This window comes from Idiotropiscis lumnitzeri, chromosome 5 (assembly GCF_059441095.1).
Source record: "Idiotropiscis lumnitzeri isolate Australia: NSW breed Sydney's pygmy pipehorse chromosome 5, RoL_Ilum_1.0, whole genome shotgun sequence".
NCBI classification, from domain to species: domain Eukaryota; kingdom Metazoa; phylum Chordata; class Actinopteri; order Syngnathiformes; family Syngnathidae; genus Idiotropiscis; species Idiotropiscis lumnitzeri.
Genome location: NC_142395.1, coordinates 18770344 through 18791619, shown reverse-complemented (window position 1 = coordinate 18791619; position 21276 = coordinate 18770344). Strand labels below are relative to the sequence as shown.

General features: G+C 40.0%; 2 protein-coding genes across 2 annotated transcripts in view; one reads left to right on the top strand and one right to left on the bottom strand.

The window, feature by feature from the left end:
- Nucleotides 1-65: 65 nt before the first annotated feature.
- Nucleotides 66-8158, bottom strand: spg7 (SPG7 matrix AAA peptidase subunit, paraplegin). Its single transcript, XM_088297049.1, has 17 exons — nt 7798-8158; nt 6510-6612; nt 6331-6420; nt 6003-6244; nt 5767-5906; nt 5526-5628; nt 5303-5428; nt 5045-5207; nt 4209-4382; nt 3983-4107; nt 3786-3888; nt 3551-3661; nt 3318-3433; nt 3050-3206; nt 2199-2362; nt 2012-2089; nt 66-1908 (listed from the first exon to the last, which is right to left on the bottom strand). Exons 1-17 carry the CDS (start codon nt 7999-8001, stop codon nt 1702-1704), a joined length of 2406 nt encoding a protein of 801 aa, XP_088153175.1. The 5' UTR covers nt 8002-8158; the 3' UTR covers nt 66-1701.
- A 1553-nt stretch (nt 8159-9711) lies between these two features.
- ankrd11 (ankyrin repeat domain 11) overlaps nt 9712-21276 on the top strand; it is an 83888-nt gene continuing 72323 nt past the window's right edge. The window contains exon 1 of the mRNA XM_088295773.1: nt 9712-10139. The gene's annotated coding sequence lies outside the window, so the exon portion shown is untranslated. The remainder of the gene's footprint in view (nt 10140-21276) is intronic.

Genomic DNA, 21276 nt, shown 5'->3' with positions numbered 1-21276 from the left:
ATTGAATACAGAACTTATTACATATTCATAATTTAAAGGCAACAACTATAATATAACGTAATTCAAATATGACATACAGGCATTGTTACAAACACATGTACAACAAAGACATCCTTTGTTCTTTGTTCAACTACAAAGTATGGTAGATATTACTAACAGATATATTTAACAAAGCCGAAGAAACATTACAAGTTTTTTTCAAATCAATCAAAACAATAATTTATTGAATTCTGAAGTAATTTAAAAAATGTGAACCTGTTCCAAATTAAATTGTAATCTATGTTGTGCAAGCACTTAAAACTGAGGTGATGAACGAAGCCGATACAGAGCCACTAATAGGACATTGGCAAAAAAAAATAAACATTTGTGTGATCTTGAGTTTCACTTGCACATGCAAAATGTGTTTTATTATATTTTTTAGGTTGGAATTTACTCTCGGAATAAATACACCAGTCCCATGAAGGCCTCTGTGGTTTGTTAGAGGACATACGTGAACAAGAGTATCACGAAGAACAAGGAACTCACCAGCCATCTTAGGGATAAAGTTGTGGAGAAATCCTAAACTTTGATGATCGAGAAGCATCGTTCAATCCATCATCCAATAAAGGAAAAAGTATGACACAACGTCAAACATAACAAAACATGGCCGTCATTCTAAACTAACAGAGCGAGAGAGGAGAGTGCTGGTCGAGAAGTCCAAGGTCACTCTGGAGGCGAAGATGGGAGAATATGTCCACGGGATAACTAAAAGTCGTGCGCTTCTCAAATCGGACAGCCATTGCTGGAAGAAAGGTATACAAAATCCTGTTTACCATTTAGGGGACGCCACAAACGTGCTTCATGAACCAGTTGTTGTAGTTTTGAGTCCTGTAAATGGCACTGTCTAAAATAAAGGGTTTAAAAAATGGCAGGTCCGTTTGCTTTTAGTCCAATGTTGAACAGAGAGTGCCATCTACTGGAGTCCAAAACAACTACAACTGGTTCAAAAAGCTGATTTGAAGCTTCATTTTCCCATCACCAGTGGTGAGATAAGATCAAAGGTGAATTTATTATTTTTGGCCCGTGGTTGTAAGGTGGCAAAATGTGAAAAGATTCAAGAGGTATGGATACTTTTTCAAGGCAATGTAGCTTTGAGAACTCATGCATTCTACTTGTCAGCGCAAATCCAACACAACTTTGAGGGCAGATGTGGCAAGAGGCAAGCAAGCAATGTTAAGAATTGTATCATTTATCATGAAAGTCAACCTTAAGTGAGCATAAATTGTTGCAATTCTGTTCTTCATTGCAACACATTTTATTTTCAAACCATAAAATAAAAATCTCAAAACTTGAGTAGAAGTGCAGACATCCTCAAAAATGGTAGAACAATTCCCACAGAATTTCTCCTGCCATTCTGAGACATTGAATAGTTGGCTACGCAAAACTTATAAGCTGTTCTCTGACATTCGGTTGCACCTGATGTGTAATTAACATGTTCACTTCTTCGGAAATGTGTTGGCTCCAAACCCGAGATTAATCTACAAATTCTATGGAAACTCAATTTGCAGAATGTTTGCAATCTCTTGAGCTAGAGTGCAGTTATGAGCACACCAAACAGTGTTTGATGAAAATCATTTGCACATTTGCCAAAACTGTATTAACTTAACAATTAAAAAAATAAAATAAAAACGTAGTGGCTGAGAAAGCAGTCTGACGCATCCTTCAGACCATCTCTGGGTTCATGTCATCTTCGCTGCGTCTGCGTGAAGGTGTCTGTGGTTCATCTTCGCCTGTGTCCTGCTTGTCCCTCTGAGCTTCCACCCAGCTCTGCGGGGCAATCATCTTCTTTGGCCCATGGGGGGGAGGCCCCAGCAAAGCCTCGATGTCATCGTAATTCACCACCTCCCGCTCTAACAGAGCATTGGCCAACTGCAAAGAATGAATTCCCGCAAAAATAAAACGGTGGCACCAGCAATCAGTTCAAACTAAAGAAATGTAGCGGCATAGCACAAAGAAAGACGAGAGAGCACACCAATGTCAACTTGTCTCTGTTGTCTTGTAGCAGCTTCTCTGTATGCCGATAGGCGCGGGCAATCAACATCTTAGCCTCCTAAATAAAAGCACACGTGTTATAATAATGTTTAGAAACTGCATAAATGACAAAATGAATTAAAGTCAACAGTCTGCTAAAATGGGGCGAGAAAAAATTCTGAATTTACGAGGTCCATCTGCTGCTGGAGTCCTTGGCTGAAAGGTCGCCGCCCAATAGCGCCCTGCTCCTCTGTCTCCGGGAACGACACCTGGCCGACACTATTACACATGCCGTACTGCTTTACCATTGAGTAGGCCACGCGTGTCACTTTACGCAGGTCATCCTGAGCTCCTGGAGACAAAAAAAAAAAAGAAAAAGAAGAACGCAAACTTTTTAATCAAGTTGAGCATGAAATGGACAAACAAAAATCTCTCACCATAATAATTCCATGAATTTCATTTGATTTTACTTTTCTTACAAAGTCCAAGTATATTTAGAGGCAATTTGCTTGAGCTGAATATGTTCTTCCATGTCGTTTTCTTTTTTTTTTGTGCATGGCCAAGGTTACATACTGTATTTTTCAGACTATAAATTACAATTATTTCAAATTTTGGCTGGTTTTGTGACTTATTTTCATGTATGACTTGTTTCTATATTAAAATAGGAGTTCATACAGACACACAAAATCCCAGGTAAATCATGTCGAGTTTCTGTGCATTACCACCATCTTCCTTTCACTGGTGGTTATACACCAAAAGTATAAGCCAACCACCAAAAGAAAGTAGAAGAAAAAAATGGAAGCATAACAAAAAGATCATTTCATTTTAAACAAAAAGAAAAACTTTTGTCTCGTTCAAAGCGGACGTTTAACCCACACATGGTGCGTTCGGAATTTCACTCTGATACCCTGACACCACTCTGAGAGTGTTTGTGTTGGGAGAGGCAGAGTGCGCTCCCTTCGAATTAATTTCCAAACGCACCAGTGATTAGAGAATGTGGATTTTGGGTGCAAGTCGGAGGACTGTTGGTGGTGTGTACCTGTTGTAACCTTGTTAAAGGTAATCGCCTCTGCAGCCCTCCCTCCCAGAGCCATGCACATGCGCTCAAACAGCTGCTCCTTAGTGAACAGGTACTGGTCACGAGGCAAGATCTGGGCAAATCCGAGAGCTGCATTTGTCCGAGGAGCGATGGAAACCTAACGAAACCCAAAAACACACTTGTTTTTAATCTGGGATAGTGACAATGGGCATGTTGAACAATTAAGAAATAAGTGTTCTGTTCAACACAAATAATTGTGGTTTTCTACCTTCATGACTGCCTCTGTGTGCTCAAGCAGCCATCCGACTAACGCATGGCCAGATTCATGGAAGGCAACCACCCTCTGCTCCTCCTTGGAGAGGATCTTACTCTTCTTCACGCTTCCTAAAAAACACACACATTTGCACTCATCATCGTGAGAAGCTCACATGCCACCATAGAGAGGATATGCTGTCTACAGATATTGATGGATCAATGGATGGAAAGTAGATTCTATTGTACCTGCTATTACTCTCTCCACTGCATACTCAAAGTTGAATGTGTCGATTGACTTATGTCCCTCTCGGGCAGCATGTAGGGCAGCTTCGTTGCATATGTTAGCAATATCAGCGCCTGTAGACATAATCATAGCGAAGCAATTATATTTTTCAGTGAACATGAACAAGATGTAACAGATGATAGGACGCAGCAATAGAAAAAAAAGTAAATGCGGAATGTTTTGTATGCATTATTATACCACTAAAGCCAGGGGTGAGCTCAGCCAGGCGTAAGGAGTAGAAATTGGCTGGTTGAGTAAGTTTCAGGATCTTCAGATGCTGCTCAAAGATTTCCATCCGTTCCTGAGGAAATCAAATGATTTTTTTTTTTTTTAGATCAACCAGATTATGTCTGTTCTAACTTCAAGTTAGGGTCAAAAAGTGTGCCGCGGTTCACCTGCAAAGTAGGAAGATCTATGAAGATGTGCCGGTCCAATCTGCCAGGTCTCATCAAAGCATTGTCCAAGATGTCTGCTCGGTTTGTGGAGGCCAAGACAATCACATGGTCAGTTGTTCCCATCCCTAAGGAAGCAAAACAAAGTTCAAAGTAATTCGTCAGGCAAGAGAAAAAGCTTGATGGTGAAAGACTGCTTTGACACTCTAATCAAAACCCCAAAACCCACCGTCCATCTCAACCAGCAGCTGGTTGAGGGTCTGTTCCTCCTCGGTATTGGAGAAGCCAGACATGTTGGTTGACCGCTTCTTTCCAACAGCATCAATCTCATCAATGTAGACAATGCAGGGCGCCCGGCCACGAGCCTCCTTGAACAGGCTTCTCACCCTGGCCGCACCAAGACCTACAGTTTTTTTTTACTTTTTTTAAAATTGTATTTAATTTAAACAACTAACAATTATACCTTTTTTCGTATTTCAAGGCCAACATTACAGTATCCTTTATATATACGGTAGCTGTCAACATGCTACTTTTATAAGCCAATACTTCCACTTGGTCTTTGGCACCGGGCCGTAGAGAGCGAAAGTTTTTTTTTTAAGCGGAGCATACAAGTCAGCCCTCCTGCATCAGCCATCACCTTGCGAAGGTGCACATATGTGAGGCCCCACCTTGGGAATTAGCAAAACCCTATACCAGACTCCACCCCCTTTGGCAATTTACTTCTAAAGTGGAATATACGTTTGCTGCCCCCCAAGCACACACAAATACAATCACACATCTGTTGTTGGTTTGTTGGTCTGCGAAAAGCATGTACTTGTATGAAATGGTCCATGGCGGAGTGAGTAAACGAGTAAAAGGAAAAATTTAAATGGTGCGATTACATTATTTGTCCAGCAGAGAGCGCTCTAACTGCATAGGTTAAAACAGACTGGCAAAAGCAAAGGATTAAAACATGGTATACTAAAAAATATATATGCGAACACTATTTATACAGGTTGACCAGTCAACACATTGTTATGCCAACAATACAGCTAAAAATATTTATCTGCTGTAGCATACACATACCTCCAATGACCTCGACAAATTCAGAGCCAGCCATTGCCAGGAATGGTACCTGCGCCTCTGTGGCAACAGCCTTTGCCAGCAGCGTTTTTCCACAGCCTGGGGGTCCAAGCAGCAAAGCTCCCTTTGGTACCTTGGCTCCGAGAAGGAGATATCGTTCGGGATTCTGAATAAAAGATAACGTGAAGACAACATTGCAAGTTTCAACTGCAATATATTGTTAGAAAGTCACAAATGGTAATAAAGAGTGATGTTTCTCACCTTGAGGTAGTCAACAAATTCTTTCACTTCCACCTTTGCCTCATGCATGCCTGCAACGTCTTTAAAACTCACACCTTTCCCTGACTTGCCATCCACAATGGTGAATTTAGCCATCTTAAGCTGATTCTATCAAGCAAATTGTGTGTACAATTCTTAGAATCAAGACTTGATTTGAACAAAGGGTAACACAAGTAGCGATCACTTTGAATTTATTATCGCTTACAAATGCACCGAAGCCACCCTCTCTGCCACCCATGCCTGCCAGACGAAAGATGTACCAGAGAATAGCCACGCCGATTGCTGCCATCCCAAGAGCATATACTGCACTGCAAAGAAACATGAAGAGCCATGTAACAAAATGCTGTTGAAATTTCAGGGATTTTATGATTTGGAAAGTGTCACACCATCAAACCTCCCAAACTGTTTTCTTTATTTAAAAAAAAAAGAACAGGCGAGGCTCTTACTTTCCAAAGAATCCAGTGCGTTTGTAGGAGACAGGTATTCGATCTTTTGAGTCAATATTCAGTTCTTCCTCAGCAGCCCTCAGCTTCTCCTCAAATTTGTCTATGTTGGCGACCTGCATTCGATACATGAGTGCAAGCCTCTACCAAAGACAGATTACAATTGGGAGAGTTAGCAATAAAAAAATCTGAATGTACCTAAGTTGATATTTGTTCATATAAAATAGTGGCCACCATACAGGCCTGCCAAAGATGACTGCTCCGGGGTGAAGATAGATTTCGACAATGTCGCTTTCAGGAACCACCTGGACACGTGACACCTCTCCTTTAGCCAACATCTCATTGACAAAGTCATTCCAAGAGATGTTACCACCGCTGGTGTTTATAGAGTTTAGCAGGCTCATGATGAGCGCTATTATGAAGAGGGTCCGCAAGCGCTCTCGATACATCTGGTCCTCCTGCTCGCGCCGTTTCTTTTCCTCTGAGGAGGCCAATTGTGGAGATAGTGGACTATAATGAGCATGAAAAGGAAAATGACTCTGTATGTGTATTCCAGTACAGTCTTACCTTCATCTTCCTCAGGTTTTTTTCCACTTGATTCATTGTTTTTATCTTTTGTTTGTTTAGACTGGGATGTGCTGAAGAAGTTTGTTGTCCCTGAAACACAATAGTATTGTTTTCTATGAAATGCTGATGGATTGGGATATAAGACACGTTATTGTAGAGGCAAACGGAAATAAGATTACCTAATAAATTGAATAAACCCACTGGATTTTTAAGCAGGTGGTTCCTCACTAAAACTCGGCAGATTCCATCCAGCGTGGGACTCAGCGGTCTGTAGAGGATACTCTAGAACACAAACATTCAGATGGTGTGAAAACGTCTGATATAGAATGAAGAAAACAGTCCTTTTTCAGTCATGAGTAATGGATTACGTGTTATCTACAGCGCTATTGCCAAAATGTGGGGCCATAGTAATCCTTCAGTCACCGTAAGAAGTAGACAGAGCTAGTCAATAGTCATTTATTGTTTTTATGACCCATAATTAATATGTTGTAATAACCACTTTATCACTGTTCTTAAAAAGTCATTTAAAAACTAAAAGGCTCATGAGAACGCTCGACAGCAACATGTAACTCATTCACTGCCATTGACAAATATACTTTCCTATTATGTTTTTTTTTTTTTCCAACCGGGATGGGTGGGGGAGCGTCTGATGCTACTCCACTATAAATTTCAAAATTTGGAAACAACTTTGTTGATGAACAACCACCAAGAGATTACATTGATGCCCTACTTTAGAGTTGAGATCAGCACAGTTTGTGAGGCAACTTACTTTTTTCTACTGCTGATTATAAAAGAAAGTTTTTTTTCTTGGTGAAAGGAGAGATTCTTCTTTCATTTGGTAGTTTGGTGTAGGGCAGTGCAATTAATCGAAATTCAAATACGATTATTCCACTCAAATGAACTTGCATAATCAATAATCATAGTTTCAAATAATTTGATTTATCTTAATATTGTTTCTATTCAAACATTTTTTTTGTTTGTCCTTCCCTCCTAAAAAATAATTGTTTGAATGATCATGGTTTACATTATTACTAAAATAATCATGATTTTTTTTTGTAATCGAGCAGCCCTAGTTTGGTGTCTATATAACCATTGGTCACAATTTTCCGTGGGGTTTTTTAATGTCAAAATGCTCTAAAATGATGGGGTGTGAGTACATAAAGACAACAATTAGAACATAAATAAACGAAATGCTCAATGGATTTCCAGTTAATTTGGGCACAAAAGACAGCCAATGCTGCCTATCTCCTAAAATACACTGTCTCGTTTAAAACTACTTTGATTGTATTGAAACGGATAATTAGTACGTTTTGTTAGCATCCTATGTTTACTACGTTGTAATAGCACTTGCACAACAGTTCAGCGGTTTGTTGCACATCCCAGCAAGCGATGCAAATCGAGACGTTGTAGAAGTCACACGTTTCCATTAACACAGACAACAAAGAAGCTCAACCGACCGTTTCTTACCTGGATCAGTTTTCGAGGCTGTCCAGTAAGAGTCCTCTCGGAAACTGCACGAAGCATCTTTTTTAAGATCACATTGTTGACAGTGCAGCTGGTTGTCGCCCTGTTGGCTAATATGTGACAGTTTTGCCTTGACCACGTCCACGCTAAACCTCTTGGATATGTCGTACAAAGACGAAATCGATGGTGCAACAACGACACCGCCATAACCTTGATCAACACGGAATTGTCTACTGAATATACATTGCTGATGTTTTATGGAAGAATCACGCGTTTATTTATTTACTGACATTGCCATAGCTCTCTGGGCTAGCTAACAATGTTATTAAACCGCGTGACGCACTTCCCGGAAATAGAACACGCGTATATAAACACACACGCAAAAAACAGTATGCGCTGAATTTGATTTGAATTTACCAGTAAATATGTGTTAATGGAATTCATCTTAACCGGTGTATTTGGAAGTACATTTACATTCGTGTTGAATACGATGTTAATTTAAAGTTGTTAAGTTCAAGAATGCAGAGCTGCGCGATCATTTACGCAGCCAGCGTGAAATATGACTAGTATAAAAATAACCACATTATGTAGTTAATACCCCCCAGCTAATTATAAAATTAACCATGTATCCTTATTAATTATTGTGACGACTCGTGTTAAAACAAACAAATGAGCAAGCAAAACAAAAAAGGACGCAATGTTCTCTCTCTCCCCCCACTCACTGTACGGTCTCGATGTGTACACCTGTAAATACTAAAATACTGTTGAAAAATTAATTGTATTTGTTAAAATAGAATAATGCCCAGTTTTCCAAGACACATTTAATGAAATTGAGTTGTGTTCGGTAAGAGTCAGTGTGTTTTGAGTGTTTACACTAGTTTATTCGAGCAATTCCAGCAGGGTGCGCTACTCGTCAAGTTACACTTGCCTGACATTTGTCTTGTGAAACCACAAATTCACCCCGAACTCTAAAGAGTGTCGTTTTTTCAAACATACTGATTCACACGAAATGTAGAAATGTTTCAATTACATTCCAATTCTTTAAAACAACCATACAAAATGAGGTCATTGATATAGTTTGGGATTGACATACACAATGACCAATGAGATCTCAACACATTTAAAACCAATTGGAAAACTTGTTCTATTCATCGTAGACTGGTGGGTGCGTCCGATTTATTTACCATGCCTCCCCGATATGTTTTGAAGAACTAAGTCTTCTGTTGATCAGACGCTTACATTGTTTTTGTTTTTGTTGTTGTTGTTTTTTCTAAACTTGCTTATGCATCGACTGTGTCAATTTTATATATCCACTGCTTTCCATATTTGCGGCCAACCTGGCTGGTACATACGAAGACGTGTTAATGAAAACCCACAAGGGAAAACTAATCCACGCACATTATATTTGATATGATTGTAGTTTAACTCAAGGTTCGCACTCTTTGCCCCTGGAGAGCTCATTGACACGTTTAAGTGATCTTCCTAATTATCTCCCATTAATTATGACCACATTTAATGTGTGTATGAAATGATGCACGTTCTAGCTAAAACACATTTAGATTTTTTGCCTTTATTTAAAGAACTTAAGGTGTTCACTTTTGTTTAAATAATGCCACTTGGTAGCGAACCACACTAAAGAATTTAAGAAGTAAACATGATTTAAATGTACTGGATATCGAGCGCACCCAATGGCTGTCCTCTCGTTGTTTTGATTGGTCCTTGGGTTGCAACAGTAACAGGGGCTCTGGGGCTGAAACTCCAAGCCCGATCCGGCCATGTTGGGGCATCCCTTGTACATTCAGAATAGTGAAAGGATCCGTCCCAGATCCAAAATGGAGGCAGTTTCATGGTGCGCGGTGACGTTTTCGCCCAATCACCAAGCGGCTTTCATTCCCCCGAGCGTTTACGTCCTGCACCTCGAAGTCGAAGGCCGCTTGAAAAACGCTCGAATGGGTTCGCTGATGACTTTAACGAAACATTCCGTGCTATTTTGATGGGTTTCCTTCACCCAATCAAATCTTCCGTTACACAAGTGGACTGATAAAGATTTGCACTCGGAGGTGAATAAGAATTTGCTGCGTTGCAACCGTGTTTTTGGGTGGATATTGGAGTCGTCTTTTCCCGTGTCGTCTTATTGGTGTGTATGGTTTGAACAAGCTAGCGATAGCCTCGTTTCTTGGTGGGCTGCTTTTAGCCGCTGCCATGGTCCTTGCAAGTCTATGCGGATATCTACGGGACCGTTTGTGCTAAAACGAACTCAACAAATGGGAACATCTAGCATTGGCTGAACACACCGTGGCATTACATAAAGGTTCCGTTCACACTTTAAGGAAATCCCAAATTAGGTAAGTGGGACTTTTTTTTTTTTCTTCCTTGGTTCACACGGTCAGCGCGGTATCAACAACAAACTGTCTTTTGCTATATTGTGTTGTAATCTGCTGTGGCGTGACTCGCATCTGATTTTGCCATTTGGTCATGTTTCGAGTTCAAATAGTAAAAAATGTATCCGATTTCTAGAATCGAACAATTTCCGTTTCTGCTGGTTATAGATTTAAACTAAGGCATTTACCACACTGTAGCTGTTTTATAGTAGAGGCTTTTTCTTGATTTTTGCATAAAACCTGTCCCGATGTGATTGCCTTTTTGTGCTTACGTTTTTTTTGTTGTTGTTGCTGCACTCTCACAAAATTGACCCAAATGGTCACAATATCCCTTGTAGCAATCTTTTGCAGTATTCTTTTATTATAGCACAATAATTACATATAAACCTGGAGCGTGTTGTGGGTGTCTGTTGTGCTTGGCATAACGAGTACACTTTTGCTGTCTATTTACTGTTTTCAGTTTATAGTCAAGATGGCACACGTACTTTTAGCTTTTCTATTTGACATGCATCCATCTAGTAACTAAACACGTAGAGCCATCCACCAAATGGAGCGTGTCAGTTCTCCTCGAAAAAATAATGAAGCCCAAATTGATTGTGCAAATAATACTAAGACGTGTGGTCTGTTCTGGGTGGATTTTAGTTTTATATGTGGAAGTGCTTCAAGTGGAGGTGCTGTGTTGAATATCATGTTAAGAAGGAGAGGCACAACATGGTGGGCTTGTGGCTGAGCAGTCAAGCAAGCTCTCGTCTTTGGTGCAGGACCAATGGCGAGGAAAACACTGCAGTGCTGCTGCTGGTATTTTCCACCAAGATACCCAGTGGTCTGTGGGGCTTGTTGGGTTCATCTCGACTATGCTGACTCATATCGCAGTCCCCCCAGTTGAATAATCCCCGCTTTCTGCTGAAGTTTGTGTGTCTGAGCTTCTATAGCCATGTTATAACTGAAGAATCAGATGGATTGTCTTTGGGTGTGTTCTTGAATTCTTCTAGCATATCTTCACATGCTTGCTACATGTGGTAGTCAATCAATTAGTGTTTAATTATTTAAACATCTTTTATGTCATATTTTTTTATGTTTGAAAGGTTTCAGCGTGTGTAATATCACATTTATATGCTCATTCAGTTGCTTATGAATTACATAGTTCTTCTGACTTGGTCATCTCGTTTAGGTGTTTGCGTGGTTTGATATTTGGTGCGTGGATTGGAGTCCACTTCAACTTGAGGGATGGGAATCTATTTGTTAGTTTGTTGTGTGCATATTTTTATGTAATGATTGACTAATTATTTATTAGATGTGCTCCAATCGATTGGCCACTGATCGTTTTCAGACGATTTCTGTTGTGAAATGTACAAATTGGTTAATTCGGCGTCACCGCCAACCCGCCCAAAAATAAATCCGTTGCTCTATTAGTTACTGGCAATGTTTTGCATACCAGTGCAGTACATTAACCAAACCTTTTTCCTGTTGACATTTTTGTGCCTCCTATTGACCGATTAGAGAAGAGAGCAATTTTGTGGGAGGAGTTGTGATTTTTGGTGTGCAGAAAAATCCAGAACCTCGGAACAAGTGTACAAAGACATACGCTCTTCGTCTGCCCAACTAATCAGAGGCTATAAACAAAATCTCTACCTTTGGTTAGGTTTTTTGTGTTGTACAAAATTGTACAGAAATTCTCACGTTTTTGATACCCATATGCACATTTCGCAATGACCCTGATAGTAAAATATTGGTATCACCCTGCTGTTGTGCTAGCAGATCCAATATGTTAACCTTCTCAGGGCCTTTCATTAAGCGTTTTGCACAGGGCCACCAACCATGGGCCATGTTGTGGTGACCCTGCCAGAACTCGCACTGACCCTCTACATTCATGATATAATATGACAATTTTCAACGATTATTTTAGCCTATCCAAGCTGACTTCAGGCAAAAGGCAGTCTGAACCCTGAACTGATGGCCCGTCAACAGTAGGGCACTTATATGCTGCTTTTTCATTACCCCAGTACAGCACCAGATGGCCTTGCTTGGCCCAGAGCAGTCGCTTTTCCTAGTTTTAGACAAGAAAGACGGCTAGCCGTCACCAAGGTCCTAAATATACAGTATATACACATACTAGTGTTTTACAACATTGTTGAACCATATTTACAATTTCATATGTACAAATGGCTGAAATAATGAACTTTTGCGATAAACATTTTCGTCAGCGCACGCACTGCTTGCTGGATCCCGTTCATTTGATGTAGAGGTCTCCAGTTGTAGAGTGAAGCCTTGTCGCTTCTTCGGCCCGCCAGTCATGGCTGGCATAGAGTTTAGGATGCTGGAGAGTGTGGACCAAGTGACGTTGACTCGGAGAGGAGGCCAAATGAATGAGGCCGGGTTCTTCAGGCAGAATGAAGGAGCGACAGTGCCTATCTTTGCATGGCATTCACAAAATCACTGTCACAATATTTCATCCGTGGTACATATAAGATTGTAAATATGGTTCAATGTTGTTGTAAAATGTGAAACGTGTGTACTGTATATATTTTATTTTTGTTTTGATAGCTACTGGCTGTCATGCTGCTGTGTCTCATTGGCTTAAACTCAAAAGTAGCGTTTTCGTCTGTTTATGTGAAAGCTTCTCTGCATTTGGTGCTGTTTGGGGCTAATAGAAAAGCGGCAATAGAGACACACGCAACACACTCATAAATACGGCAATAATGCCTCTTTGTTAGTTGTGACAAATCTTAAGGGCGACGGAAATTGCAGTACAAATACTTGTTCAGCAACTTCTTAAGAAGCACATTGGAGAACATCCTGACCAATTTGATCACAGTCTGGTATTGGAACTGTAGGAAAGGACAGGAAGGCTCTCCAGCATCTCATTAAAAGTGCACATTACATCTGTGGAGTAGCCTTCACACCACATATGACAGCCGTGCCACAAAGAGGGTACAAGATATTATCCGAGATGATACACTTCCGCAACACATACTTTGCAAACTTCTTGCATCTGGTATACCCTTCAGAAGCGTCAAAGCGAGAAAAATACACAATAACAGCTTCTACCCACACTCCATCAGACTCCAGAACAATTGACAGCACATGCTGTCAAACACACTGTGCAATATGTTCTTTTGTAACGAAGTTAAAGCTTACACTGTGCAATAATACCTTGCATAGTTGAATGCCTGAATCCTTGCACATTATGAACACATTTTAGTTTTGCACTAACTAGACTTATTGCTATTGCCAAATTTTCTATTCAAAGTTTCTACCCTGCGGACAATTCAATCTATAATATAATTTATAATATACGTCTCCTTTTTCATTTTGAAATCTACAATGTGACAGAATGTGACATGTAGCACTGTCAAATATTTTATTGCTTTTTTCAGAGAACTTGAAGATAATTAGTGTCTTGCCACCAAACAAAAATATGACCAGATCAAGATAGGAAAATGCCTGCCAGTGTTTCCTCGAATCTTTACAAATATTCTCCGACTAAAAAGCAGTAAATATTCCTTTACATATCACGAGTGGAAATTTATAAAGAAATCATGATAAATAGATTAAACAAGATCTAAAGATTTAACATTGTAATCACTATTTTGTGGAGATTGTTTTAGTACATTAAACTAAACCAAGAATGTCATAATTAGTATGTGTGAGATAAAATTTTAGTGTATTGAAATCAGGCTGTATCTCGAATGAAAACAATGCTTCCTTTATATTTTCTTAGTATAAAAAACACACACAAAAAGGGAATAATACAGTGATAACAAAAACATCAAACGCATAACCATAGACTTAACCAAAATGCAAACATTCACTGTGTATTGTGGGCGTATGAAAATTGTTCTTCATGATTCATGTCATTATGGCTGAATATGTCAATATTTGTTTGCACTCTGGCCCAAAGAACGATGCAGTATTCTTTGTAATGTTTAGTAACCTGTCCACAACCCCGGAAAATGGCTTCTTGTTCATTTCCGCACTGTGGAAAACTTGGTGTTAGGACATTCTCATCACATATCCTATACAATGATGCACTTCCTTTTTACATCTTGCCAAGGAAAGCATTTTTGACTGTTGTGTTAGTTTGGAGAGCTGAGGCATGTAGCTACAACTTGTGCAACAGCTCTGGCTGCTTTCCGTCTGCAGGCTTTCCCCTCCCCCCCTGTGCTGAGCGTGTGGTCCTTTTTGGTAAACAAGTATCGCTACTCCTCTGTTTTAGCCCGGTCTGTGCTTCAGCAACTTTAGCACCATGTTTATCACTGTTACTTTTCTTTTTTTTTTTTATTATTATTATTCTTCACTCAATCTCAGCAGACCCTTAAATGGCATCTTGAAGCCCTTTTGAAATTCAGTCTCTTCTGCTTCCCTCTCCTGTATGCTTGAAGTGAATTGGAGCAAAATGGCGGGCCACGATCCTGCGGCTTCTCTGGGGACCGCAGAGTCTCCTATTTGGCTTTAGGTCGTCCTGATGGTGGATGGTGTTCTGAACCCATCTTTGGTTGTGTCTGCGTGTTGTTCCCCCACTGCATCGCTACATATTTTCTCAAAGCCAAGATTATTTCACATCAAAGGGAAAGGTTTGTGTCTCTGGCATGTTGCTGCTTCGACAGAATGCTTTGCAGACTTGGCAGGGCGTTTTGTGATTTTCATCTGTCTCAGCTTGGAAAGGAATCTTTCTTTCATGTTGAAAAGCATCAAGGTTAGTTGTCTGCTCCTTATTTTGGTAGTCACTTGAGATAGATAGCATCAACTGCCCAGGTTGTTTGCAACCTTTTTTTTGTATTGAAATTACATATTGTGCGTGAACTAACTGAATGTTATATATCCTAATCACAATCATGTTTCAGTGTGTAGATGGGGATAGCTATTTTTTCCCCAAAAAGAAGCATAGATGATGATGATGCGATTTTCGGCTTGTCCCAAAAGGAGTCTCAGCTGTGTTTGACACACATGATTTATTTGTAGCACTGCCCCCAAATCGAACCTGAGCTGACTTCCCTGAACAATGCTTCTGTAATCCATAGTCGACACTACAATATGTTAGTGTAACCAAACATGATATAGCGTTATAACGGTACATCAGACAAAAAAACGAAACCTGTGTGTGCGCTAAGGCTAACTTCCACATGATTGTCCCTATGTCAAAATTGGAATCAGGCTTCAACCACACCTTGGTTTTCTTTTCTTTCACCATTGTGCTGCCATGAAAGGCATGTTTGCATCACGTTACATATTTTTGAAAAGATGTGCCCTCATTCGGACTCTGTTGCTAGCACCGGTTAGCCATGACATTGCCGCAGTGTTGTTTACATTCCGGATGACCAAGATTACCATTATTGCATGTGCGTCACGTCACCCTGAGCCAGCAAGAGCAGCAAAAGACAAGGTAGTTTTTAGATGAAAAACAAAACCGCAAATTTAATAATTACTTGACTATTAAACTAGCCATTGAGGGATTTGCTCGTAAATGTACTCATGACTTGTCAACTAACTCTTGTCAGCTCTCCAGCAAAGTCAGAAATATTTTTTCTACTTGTCATGTTTGAACTCTCCCAGCATCTTGCATTGGCATACTGATTTACAGCACCAACAGCATTTTTGTGTTGCTGATTTTTGGGATGCTAGCAAAGTTATTTAGTCACAGTTTTTCCAGATAGCTGTTTTTGTAAAAATACCACGGACACGAATGAAGGTCTATGTCCTGCTGCCAGTTTTCCTCCAGCGTTGGTGTCAGACCTCTAACAGAGCCAGGGCAACACTCGTGAAAATGTTGAATGCAAGAATGGCGGGACAGGGATTGTAATTTTTTTTTCTCCTACTCAGCACCCACTTGTGTCATTCTGATGTGATGAACGCAATGGCGTTGTCGTCCATGACGGTCCTCATATTGTTGCGCATATAATTATTTGATTCTGAGATGCTGAAAGCTGTGCAAAGGCAGAGCGTCTGCTTCTGGTTTCCGTTACAGCTCCGATGCAGCTATTTTGCAAGGTCTCTGTGTAACGCTCCCGAAGAAAAATGTATGAACATTGCCCATCACTCAGGAAGCCCGTGGTTGTGATAAACCATTGGCCAATGCTCAATAGTTGCTATCATAGTTAAGTTAAACAGTGGTAAACAAATAAATACTCTTACCAACTATCTCCTACCGCATTCTCTGAGTCTGCTCCTTTTTGGTTTGGATTGGAAGCTATTGGTGTTGTACAGCGCCCAGTGCTCACAGAACGGACTCATTATTTTGTTATTGATAGTCATTGTTTATTTCACCATGTGTATGACGTTGTAAGTACGTTATCTACACCAATTGGCTATCCCTTGCGTTTTATGTCTTCCAATTCAAACTCATATCGGCACCGATTTACACCTATCTACGTGAACTGTCTTGACTTTAGATGGCAGCGTGGCACAGAGGTAGAGCGGTCGTTTCACAACCTAGAGGTTGTGGGTTCGATCCCCAGCCATTGTGACCATGTTGAGCAAGATGCTGATCCCATAGTTACTCCTGATGGTATATCATCAATAGGTAGATAAGGTGATGTGAAGTGCTTTGAGTACCGAAGGTAGAACAGTACTACACAAGTCACAACCCTTTTACTGCCCAGGTGTAATTGCATCTCAAGAATAGCTCAACTCGCTTTTGGTCTGAACGTAGCATCAAAGAAGTTGGTGCCTGTCTGGTAACACACAAGTTTCTCTTCCACCAAGCAGTGTAGTTCAATTCAGTTTGTACATTGATGTAGCAGTCACAGTTTTCTGTATGAGACACTTAGGGTGACTCTAGACATATTTTTGTCCATGATTAGTAGAGAGAAAATTCTTACTTAATTTGTAAAGACAGACAATGAACAAACTCAACCAAATTTTATTATTATATACCCAGACACAAATACAATTGTTTTTTACCCCCAATTTTTTTTTAGTTTTATCAACTTAATTTAAGCTATCAATTTATCCGCACTGCACATTTTATTTTTATTTTTTTTGCGCGTCAGGTTCGTAATCCTCAGTCATGGGTCAGAATTGGGATGTACCACTGGATTTATTATGCAAATGGCATTCATTGTCAAGATATCTGAAGCATCTCATTCTAAGTAAAATTATCCAGGCTAACTCTATGAAAGAAACCATGTTATAATTTCATTGGAGCACTTTTTGGTAACTTGTTTTTGGAAATCTACTCGAGTAATTCCCTTAGTTTCTTTCCGAGAGCCATCTCCATTCTGAACTCTCACACACACACGAGAACACCCTTACCTTGCAGAACAGCATTGTGATGTGTTTTTATATACACTATTCAGTACTAAATTCCATTGCACTCTCTTATTTATTTATCTAATTTATATATTTGTCTGTATTATTGTTGTATTGCACTGGAGAGGGGAGCCCTCTAATCTCGTTGCACACTTGAGTACAATGACAATAAAGGGATTTCTAATTCTAATTTCTAATTCTAATTCTAATTCTAGAATATCACAAAATATGATTTTTTTTTTTATTGTCTTTTTGTAATTAATACTGCCACTAAAAAGGCTGTCAATATTTTGGCTAGCCAATTTTATTTTTATAGCTCTTACCCTTATAAGAGTTTGAAATTGTTTCTCAAGCCCACAGTTGACAAATATTTGCAACATCCCAGATCTAAACCCCCCGAGACGGCAATGAAAAACTAAAAAATGATGGGGGGATGGGGTGGGTGAGAAACCACAGATGGGTGGAATCCCCCTTTCAGGATAACCAGCCTGCAATGGATGCCGAGTGGGCAATATTTAACACATAATGTGGTGCTCTACAACGTTAACTAGAACAGTGTGAGAGACTATTCAATAAGATGATGCACCAAAGGGAGACGCCTTCGGAAAAGTGGATCCTCCTTAAAACTTCACCCGGTCAGTCGATGCAAGGGCCTCTATAGCACAGGGTCCCACCTCAGATCAGATCCATTCAGTAGCGACATCAGGCTCAGTCATGGTCATCTAGCACCCACTCCGAGCAGTAGAGAGAAGATCCGGTAGTAACACAGGCCAACATATAGTTTGACCAAATGCAAGAGTAGAAAAACAAGTGTTAAGTCGAGATTTAAACATTTCTTCTGAGCTCTGATTTCCGTTGGCAGAGCATTCCATGGAGCCCGATTTAGAGAATGCTCTCAAACCTGCGGACTTATTTTTTTCTCTCTGGATCACCAAGTGTTACTTCAAATCATTCAAAGAGAGCCTTTAAGAAAAGTTGGAGAACATGCTGATAGCCTTAACTGAGAATTTTGTTGCACGACCTTTGGAGGCAAACGCTGCAATCTACCGATTTGCAGTCAAACTCTCAATGAGACTTCAGCACCTCTCAGCGGGTATTTTGGCCCACTCATCATGTGCCAACTGCTCCAGTTGTCTCAGGTTTGAATGATGCTTTCACCAGGCAGCATGTTTCAGACCTATTTCACAGATTTTCAATAAAATCTCTATCAGGCTTTACAGAAGGCCACTTCAGAATAGTATCATGATTTGCACTTAATTTGATCCCACTTGAAACATAAAGCAGGAAGTGAACATTTGTAATGATAGTAATACATTAGCCATGCAAGCGGTTCATTTGTGAGAGGTGTTTAACATGACATCATCTTTAGTAAATGTTTAGGAGACACATGCAATAAAATTGGTTGCACTTTAGAGCCCTGTATGCATGCATGCACATTTGTTCATACGTTACTATGCAATGTGGCACAAAATAAAGGCTTAACGCGTAATACTATACTGTAGGCTTTTATTTTGAAATTGGCCGTCGTAAGCAATCGTTGCAGGGTGGTGACCTCATTGTGGGACTAATAAAGGCCATCTTTATCTTTGACTTGGACTGGAGGATGGACTGACCACGGTCACTCTGACTGAGCTGTTATGTGATTTGTATGCAATCGCATGCTGATAGTCGATTCTGGAACCTGCACACCTGCATTTAATTTAAAGAAATCGTTGCCGGTGTTTACATTTTCAAATGATCACAGGAACAACAGTCCTGGAAAATTACTTTGTCCCATCACTGATGAGCTGTTTCTAGAACAGGCCTGCGGGCGACTCATGTGGTCCTTGGTGCTCCTTGGTGTCGCTGGGCACCAAGTTAGTAACCCCTGCTACACAGTAGGGATGGGCAATTAATTTTCCAAAGGAGTAATGAGACAAGCTGGAATGGTTTTTCGATGACCGCGCCAACACGCTAACCTCAATAGTGTTCCATGAAATGTTCCGCCAACAAGCGGTACAGGATTCATGCGTTTTGCATGGGTCTGAGAGTACAAAAATAAGATGGTGGGGGATGAGAATAGGAGTTAGACTTGCTCTCTTCGGCTATCGTCGCCAGTCTTAAAAGATTCATATCAGACGACTTCTGGACCCGAGGAATGAGGTCAGCAGCACTGGAAGTGAATTTCCCTTTTTTTTTTTTTTTTTTGCCAAAGTAAACAGTGTGGTAATGCACAAGCAACTGTGTTTTAAGAAGATCTTAATTCATCATAGAAGTTGTTTGATACAACACACACTAACATCACGACACTCGTGTTTCTTTACGACACTGAAAACGACACTTGTGTTGCTTTACGACACTGACGTCAGTGCATACAGCTTTATGGATGCTATAAGCGTGTTGAAATATTTTGCCAAAAATGAGACCAGTGGCAAGTCTTTCCCCCCCAAAAAATATAAATATACATATTAATAAAAGCACAAGTGAAATAGAGGAATGCTTTGACTTTCTGGAGCTCTCCTAACGTGTCCCATTTCACAACATGCTATGCTATGAAACAAAAGATGAGCCCGACCAGTTTGTTGAAGAGAAACATGTGCAGGTTTCCCACCAGTTAAGCCAACTACAGTTAGTGTTATGGTGAGTTGTCATTTATTTATTTTCTTGTTTCAATGCATCCGTCAAAACATAAAACCAATCTGGTGCATCTAAAAGTAATAAATAAAATTGTCACGTTGAGCAGTCAACTGCGGTCTTAAGTCATAGTGTAGAAAGGTTTTATAATTAGGCAATAATCATTTTTAAATTGTAAGCAGTGATTAAAATTACATAGCTCTACCTTTTAGTCAACAATTATAAAATATGTGTTTGCAATGTCCATTTTTGTGTGTGTTTGCGGTTGGGTCCAAATTCGTAGGCTGCATCCTACAAAGGCTGAATTTCAAGGCCACTTGTCATAACTTCAGTCGTAGCTAATATTCGCAGCTACTATTTTGTAAGCATGCTGTCGGTATGAGCACAAATCGCTAATGCAATGTTCAGACTAAGACACAGTCATTTGGCCTCACATTCCTTCGGCGACAAATTGCGGGATATGAGCATAGCAGCTTCATTCTATGCACAACAGAGAAGCGCTCTCTGACAGGAAAAAAATGCATGAACGTAGCGTATCAATCTGTGCATTCGTGGCACCTGGCACGAATCAGCATCTACTTGCATCCATGCAAGTTCCATCGACTTTATGTAATCACATCGCGAGAAGTTCAATTTGTGTTTGGTCTGAGCGCAGCATAGCTCATTATCTTTGTTTACTTAGTTGGGACTCAAAAATTTTCATCAGGGGAAATTCCTATCTTCCCTGCATTGTATAATAAATGAAATTTTGGTAAACTACACACACTCTTGCTGTGTTTTTTGAAAAGTGATTTCAGAGTGATCTGAAAAGGCGCTAAATTAAGTGACAAAATTGCTATGTTGACAACACTAATGATGCAAGTTGTGGCTCCTGTTAGCTTGTACTACCCACACAAGTGTGCATCAAAATAAAACCACCACGCGTATTACTTTTTTTGTTTTGACTCCATAAAGGCTGCGAGGGACAGCAAGAGTGCTGACTGGCTGAATTTGGCCATATAGGCTGTACAGGGTCCAGCGTTACCAGCCGATGACCCAGCGAAAATGCTGATAGCTTAGTCAAGTTATTCTTGCTTTTTTTTTTTAATATGTAATATGCAGTACATTCATTTAACGTGAAGTGAAAATTGATGCTAAATTGAGTTATCTGATTACTCTCTGCATGATTGTTTCCTCCCAGACCCATTCTTGTCACACGCAAATCTATGTGAAAATGTGTCTTTTGATGTCTGTTTTTAGT

Excerpts from the sequence above, each read along its gene's own strand:
- spg7 (XM_088297049.1), bottom strand. The coding sequence starts at position 8,001 with ATGGCGGTGTCGTTGTTGCACCATCGATTTCGTCTTTGTACGACATAT. Across the intron at positions 6,245-6,330 it reads AAAACCTGAGGAAGATGAAG|AGGAAAAGAAACGGCGCGAG; the intron begins GTAAGACTGTAC and ends TGGCCTCCTCAG. Across the intron at positions 2,090-2,198 it reads TCCAGCAGCAGATGGACCTC|GAGGCTAAGATGTTGATTGC; the intron begins GTAAATTCAGAA and ends GCTTTTATTTAG.